This window comes from Tubulanus polymorphus, chromosome 10 (assembly GCF_964204645.1).
Source record: "Tubulanus polymorphus chromosome 10, tnTubPoly1.2, whole genome shotgun sequence".
Lineage (NCBI taxonomy): Eukaryota > Metazoa > Nemertea > Palaeonemertea > Tubulaniformes > Tubulanidae > Tubulanus > Tubulanus polymorphus.
The window spans coordinates 6,670,014-6,677,272 of record NC_134034.1 but is presented as its reverse complement, the minus strand read 5'-3'; the positions used below and the strand labels follow the sequence as shown (position 1 = coordinate 6,677,272).

Below are 7,259 nucleotides of genomic sequence, written 5' to 3'. Positions count from 1 at the left end.
ATAAGCCTGTACTGTGGAGCTGTCCGTTGACAGCCACACATGATGACCCCCTAACCTCCTTTTGAGATGAGCTTCTGCTCGAGACCAGTTCCCGGCTTTCTGAAAACCTTCTACATGTGCTCCCCAGCCCTGATGGCTGGCATCCGTGAATAGATGAATCGGGGCCTTCAATGGTGCTAGGGAGGTGCCTCTTGTCAAGTTCTGCGCGAGAGTCCACCACTCGAGGTCGGGGATTAGGTTCACCGGTGGTACCGGCAATAAGGCATCCCACTCTTCCCCTGCCGATCTACAAGCTTACTTCCAGAATCTTTGAAGAGAACGGCTGTGTAAACGACCGAGCGGAACTACGAGTGTAACGGAACTCATCTGGCCCAAAACCTGGGACCATGAGCGAGCCGATCTGGGCGCCCCCGTTAGGAGACCGAGAACTGCCTCCCTCAGCTTCTGAACTCTGGCCTGTGCTGGTCTGACTAAGGCCTGCGTCAGGTCGAAGTGCATACCTAGGTACGTGAACCTTTGAGAGGGGGTCAACTGGGACTTCTCTAAATTCACTATGAAACCTAATTGACGGATCAAGGCCAGTGTCTTGTCTAAGGCTTCCTTGCACTCTGCTTTCGAATTTGCCACAACCAGCCAATCGTCCAGGTAACAGAAAATGCGAACTCCCTTCGACTGAAGGTGTTTCTGAACCCTTTTGACAAGTTTGGTGTAGACCCAAGGGGCTGAACTCAGGCCGAAGGGCAGAGACCGAAATTGGTATGTTCTTCCCCTCCAATGAACTCTTAAATACTTTCTTGAGTTCCTGTGTATTGGTACTTGTAGGTATGCATCCTTCAGATCTATGGATGCTGCCCATTGGCCTGGCTCCAGCCCCTGAATCACCTCCTTGGGTGTTGTTAGCTTGAATTTTGGGGCTATGAACGATTAAGAGCTGACAGATCTATTACCGTTCTTAAGCCCCCAGATGATTCTGGGACGGTACAAATTCTTCAGTACCATCCCGGGGAGCCTAGAGGGATTTCTTCCAGCGATCTTTTTAAAATCATCTCGTTGATCGCTGGCATAACGTGGGACTCCTGCCCCCACTTTGGCCTCATTTCCACCGGCTGATGAGATAGATGCGGTTTGTGAACGAATTTCAGTCGGTATCCTTTGGAAACGATCTTTGTAGCCCAAATGTCGCCAATTTTTTCTAGCCAGTGGGAAGAGGCGTCTTGAAGGCAAGAGCCCACTGGCCTGATATCTTCAACGGGTACCTGTGTTGGCGCGGCCACGAAAGGGTAGATTGAAGCCCCTACGTAATCTAGCCCTACCCCTTTGGGGATTGTCACTGTAAGAACTTTGAGAATAACTGATATAGTTAAAATTGTTATTGTTGTCGCTTTGAGCTCCCTTGGAGTTTGTCCAACCCGCTTTTTTTGTAGCTTAATTTGCTGTTGACTTGAGTTTGATTGTATGCGGGCTGATTTGCCGGTGAGTTTCTGTAAGTAGAGTTGCCGGCGTAATAACTAGGCTCTTTTGGTGTCTTCCATGACTGCCTACCGGCCTTAGCCTGAGATTCTCTGATCTTGGTTGCCTCCGCATCGGCGGATGCGCAGCATCCAGAGAAAACCCGTGAGGAATTGCCCAGCGGTGCTCGGTATAGAGCTACTTTCACCGGTTCTGGAAGTTTGGAGTCGGCCAACAAGCTATATCTATTGATCAAGGCTAGGTTAGCCTGGATCCTTATACCCAAAGGTACTTGGTGACACAACGCCTTGGCCATAGACTAGAATTCTCTCTATGGTCACCACGTGTTCGGACATTGTCTCTGGATCCGGATTATCCTAGACCAGTTGAGACTTTACTTTTTCTAACTCGCCGTGCATGGCAACCAGTGAAATGTCTTGGAAAGACGCGATTTGACAAATGCTTCGAGCTAATTGGTTCAACGCTCCCATTGCTTGTTTTGGTAAAGTGTAGGTGGGCGGTGGTTTTTTGGGTAGTCCTATCGTGGTTGACCCATCGGAGTCTAACTCGCAGTGTGGTTTGAATCCGGGGTCATCAGCACCTGGTGTGGCGTAATAATAAGTCTTGTACCCCGAAATGGGCGTGTACAACGGAGAGAAAAATTTTGAATCCTTCATGCCTGCCTCTAATGGAGGATAAGACCAAGTATTGTCTGTACGCTTACCACCCCACAGTGTCGTGTCCAAAGTCTCACGCCATTCTTCTCTATATGCAGAATGTGGTGCCAAAACTAACTCTTCGGTGTCATCGGATGGACTGAAGATTTTGGCGGCCGACACTCTAGGCTGGGTTGGTTTAGGTTTGGCCTTGGTACCTCCGTATCGGGAGAAAACTTCTTTTACTAAGTCCTTGAATGGAATGTCTCCCGTCTCTTCCATTGTGGATGGTGACGGAGTGCACGATCTGTGCATGTCTCCGTCCCTGGATAGACCAGGATCTTCTGGATCACGAGATTTTTCCTCGTCAGAAAAATCGTTGACATCATCCAACACTAACCCATCTATTGGGTTGCAGGACGGCCCTGTTGGCACTGATGGAGGCTTGGGGCCCGGGGGTTCCTTACCTTTTAGCTGTTCCTTAAGGGAAGCGATCTCCTGCGAGAATATCGCTAGCATATTCTTGATGTCACTAGTCAGACGGCTTATCAGCCGGTGATCTAGAACGTGAGCGACGACGTTGTTGCTTATGAGCACGCTTGCGCCTACGCCTGGTAGGTGACGGAGAATAGGTTCGACTTACTCTAGAACGGGACCTAGAACGAGACCTTGACCCAGAGGTGGGGTCGGACGGTGAACGACGTCGTTTTTTATTAGAGCGCTGGTGCCTACGTCTAGTAGAAGACGAAGAGTCGGACCGACTAAATCTCGATCGAGACCTGGACCTAGACACCGATCGTCCCGGATCATTGCACTGTTTCCGAGTATCCGGGAATTCAGGTGTATCAACCTTGCCCGATGAGGACGCTGGGGTCTTAGTAGGTGTATCAACCTTGCCCCTACGTTTAAATCTCAGTCCCCTAGGGGAACTGGAGACGTCGTGATCCGACATGTTAAACCCTAAAATAAGCTGAAATGAAGGGTTAATTATTTATACGATTTTTAGTATAGATTATTAATTTTCGTGAATGAAAATTACAATGAGACGGAAATCAATTACGTTGAATGATAATTATTAAATATATAAGGCGGGAAGAGCCGCTAAGAAAACAGCATGGCGCTCCCGCGAAACCGGAAGTAGAAACGGGTGGCAAAATGTTGAAATTGCGCATAGATTAAAAACGATGTCACCCGAGGTTCGACTTCTATTCCGAGATCAATCACTCTTACGTCTGTTTCTAACAGGGGCGGATCCAGGGTGCCTTCCATGCCTTCCGGAAGGCAGTAAAAAAATCCCGAGTGCTCCTCTTAAAGGAACGCATTTTTTATTTCTAAGTGATAGTAAAAAAATCTACTATAGCAAAGTAGCATATAGATTATAATCGTGATTCGAAGTGAACCTTTTCCGATGAGTTTTCGTGTGGGGGGGGGGGGGGCACTGGAGATAACGATCTGTAACCCTAGGCCGGCACATTACAACCCGCATGAACTGAGAGTCGTTATCAAAACTTCCGATGCCGATGTCCGCAGTTTTCCGTTGCCGATGTCCGCAGTAACGGTAATAGTTAATGCATCGCGCCCTGTGTGGAGAATCATTCACAACATGAAAAATGCCATCGGCAGCACGGAGAAAGCGTGACCGAGAAAAATTACTAAAAGATGATGCAAAGCGCTGCAAAACCTTATTTACGTTGTTCAGGTTAGAACTTTAACATTTGTTGGACAACACTGTTTATGATTAATGAGCTGTCTCTAGGTCAAACAAACAGCCGTAAACAGAGGCAATTTATAGGCCTCTAGGCTAGCGTAACAAATGTCAAAGTCAAAGAGTCAAACTCAAGAATCCACCCCCGGAGGCATCTTAAAAGGTCTAGGCCTGCATGCATTCACAAAGATAATATATGCACATACATAGCTCTTGTTAGGGGCAAGTTCAGTATAAAAAGGGCACTTTCCAGCAAAAAGGCAACATTAATCCTGGGGGCAGCCTGGGCCTGGCGTAGTAAAGTCAGAAAAGGGCACATTTAAATGAATATTTATGCAACTTGTTTTTCTATTTTTCAGTGGTGGTTCAGCGGAACCAGTTAATCACTCTAATGCTGCCACTGGTGACCATCCGAATGATATCGTCGAAACAACCACAACATCCAGTTCTGACATCACAGAGAGTGCTGAAGCCGGTGACCATCCACATGATATCGTCGAAACAACCACGACATCCAGTTCTGACATCATGGACAGGGAATCAATTACACCACCATCTAATGCAGTGATGATTGAAACTCCAGTAATTGTACCAACTGATAGTGTACCGGTACCCCAGATTTCATCGAATGATCATCATCAAATAATATGATGGGTACGTTTGTATGCGATAATTTTCTTATTTAATTCTCTGCATGTGTCAACAGGGGGATCCATTATCTATTCTGAAGAAACGTTTGGAGAAATTTTTGGCAAGATTGCGGCGTATCCCCTTAATCCGCCCCTGGATTAAGTTATATCTTTTATAGGCCAATGAATGGTTGCCAAATATTGCGTGTTATGGAGCTTTCCAGGAATATTTGTAAGTTCTGTTTTGCTTGTTTGAATGTGTGCATGTACAGAATTTGACTTTATCTGTTGTTTTGTTTCCAGATATTGGATTGTTAATTGGCAAAACAAGGACAATGAAAGATGCTGAAAAGTACAATGCTTTATGTAACTTGTGGGTGCCGACAGAAAAGTATAAATTTCCCAAAACGGACATATATGGCCTAAAAAACCGATCATTTAATGCTGATTGGCTCAAACAATTCCATTGGTTGGCATATTCCGAGGAACTATCAGGTGCTTTCTGTCGACCATGTGTTTTCTTTGGTCGCACATTAGAAAAAAACGATGCCAAGTTAGAACGTTTAGTTTCGACTCCCTTTATTGACTGGACATGCGCAAGTTCTAGATTTACATCCCATAGGGATAACTCTAAAGTACATCATGATACAGTTTGCTGTGAGAAAATGTTTCTCAGTGTAATGGAATCCCAAACCCTTGGAGTCAACAATTTAACGAGTACAACAAATCAAAAACGAATTGCTGAAAATCGCAAAATTCTGAAATCCATTTTGAAAATATTTTGTCATATTTCTTGGGAATCAAAATATCCCATTGCGTGGACACCGTGATAACTCGAAACATCTGGATTTAGAAAGTAATTCCGGTAATTTCCAAAAGTTATTGGAGTTTCGATGCGATGCTGGTGATGCAACACTGACGGAGCATTTTAAAAAGTGTTCAAAAACAAGTACATATCGTTCTAAAACCATTCAGAATGAACTGATTGACTGTTTGAAAGAATGGATTTAAAAAACAATTATAGATGACAAAAAAATGAACCGTTACTTCTCAATTTTAGCTGATGAGGCATCGGATTGTAGCAACATAGAACAGATGCCTCTCATTCTGAGATATGTTGATTCAAATGGTGGAGTTCACGAATCTTTCCTGCAGTTTATTTGGTGTGATTCTGGTACATCAGGGGAAGAAATAGCCCGACTATTGATAGAAACAGTTGAAGGCCTTGGCCTTGACATGAAAGATTGTTGAGGACAATGTTTTGACGGGGCTGGAAATATGTCTGGTGTATGTAAGGGTGCGTCAACTCGCATTAAAACACAGTATCCCAAAGTGAAATATGTACACTGTGCATCTCGTCATCTTAATCTCTGCGTCACGAAAACTGGATCAGTTGCACAGGTGAAAAACATGATGGACACTTTGGGGGAATTGTCGAGATTTTTTTCAAATTCCCCAAAACGACAAGGTGCACTCTCTGAAAAGATCAAGGTACTGTGCCCTGAAAGTAAGCGCTCAAAGCTGTTGGACATTTGTCAAACTAGATGGGTCCAACGCCTAGATGTAATGGAGGTGTTTTCGGATATAGTGGTGGCTGTCGTTGAAACCCTGGATTTGATAAGTATGAATGCAGAAAAGCATTGGAATCCAGATTCTGTGGTAAAAGCAAATGGGCTCTACCATGCGATTACCAATTTTCCGTTCATTGCCGCTTATATCTTGACACGTGAATGTCTGAGTGTGACTACTAGTCTGACCGTAAAGTTGCAGTACGCGAACCAGGATTCCAATCGTGCATATTTGTGCTTAAAAGCTGTCCGTGATACTATCGAGAAATATCGATCAAATCTCGACTCCTACTACCTATTATGGTTTCAACAGGCTACCGCTTTAGCCAGTTTGCTTGAAGTTGACATTCAAAAACCCCGAACATGTGGTCGTCAGACTCAGCGAAGCAACATCCCAGCTGAGTCAGTAGAACAGTACTTCAAACGTGCTATTGCTATACCAATACTGGATCATTTGTATTCCGAGATAAATGATCGATTTTTCAGTGGTCAGGAAACTATTCTTTCTGCATTCTCCGTGTTGCCAGCAACGGTTTTAGCTAACAAAGAATGGGCGAAGCCATTCAAAGAATTCTGTATGGAGTACATTGATGACCTGCCATCACCTAGTTCTTTGAATGTTAAACCGCATCTTTGGGAATCTTACTGGAAAAAGACAGCTGAAAGCAAGAAAGAAGTTCCAAAACATCTTACAAAACTCCTACCCATTGTAGATGCTGATTTGTTTCCTAATATCAGGGCAGCATTAGTGTTACTGGGGACTATGCCCGTTACATCATGTGAGTGTGAACGCTCTGTCTCACTTCTGAGACGTCTCAAAACTTATTTGCGAAGCACCATGAATCAAAGCCGCACGAATGGCTTAGCTCTCCTTTCAGTCTATAGTTCCCTGAAAATTGACATTCAGGCAGTGATTGATATATTTGCCCGTCAGCATCCTAGAAAGATGGTGCTGCTAGATATAATAAACTAGAACTGGTATTCATGACATGATTGAGTTTTGTGTTCAGCAGATATTGTTGTTTGCCTTTGTGACTGGTTTACTGCTGTCAGGACAAAATATGTATTAATGGGAATTTTTTAGTGAATTTATTCTTATTGCTTGTGGTTTTGTGTACATTATAAACCGTCAAATATCAGAAATTACAAGTTTTAATAGCTGTTTGTGGTAAAATGTTTTGAAATATATGGTTGATTATGTCAGATTATGAAAAGTATTATTTGGAATTTATTTGCTGGAATGATTTACTCA

General features: G+C 44.1%; 1 protein-coding gene across 1 annotated transcript; it reads left to right on the top strand.

Moving 5' to 3' along the window:
- Nucleotides 1-5,717: 5,717 nt before the first annotated feature.
- LOC141911529 (52 kDa repressor of the inhibitor of the protein kinase-like) lies at nucleotides 5,718-6,980 on the top strand. Its single transcript, XM_074802518.1, has one exon. The coding sequence runs from the start codon at nucleotides 5,718-5,720 to the stop codon at nucleotides 6,978-6,980; it is 1,263 nt and encodes a 420-aa protein (XP_074658619.1).
- The last annotated feature ends 279 nt before the right edge of the window (nucleotides 6,981-7,259 follow it).

What these genes read in the sequence shown, in the direction of transcription:
- LOC141911529 (XM_074802518.1), top strand. Translation starts at nt 5,718, where the DNA reads ATGTCTGGTGTATGTAAGGGTGCGTCAACTCGCATTAAAACACAGTAT.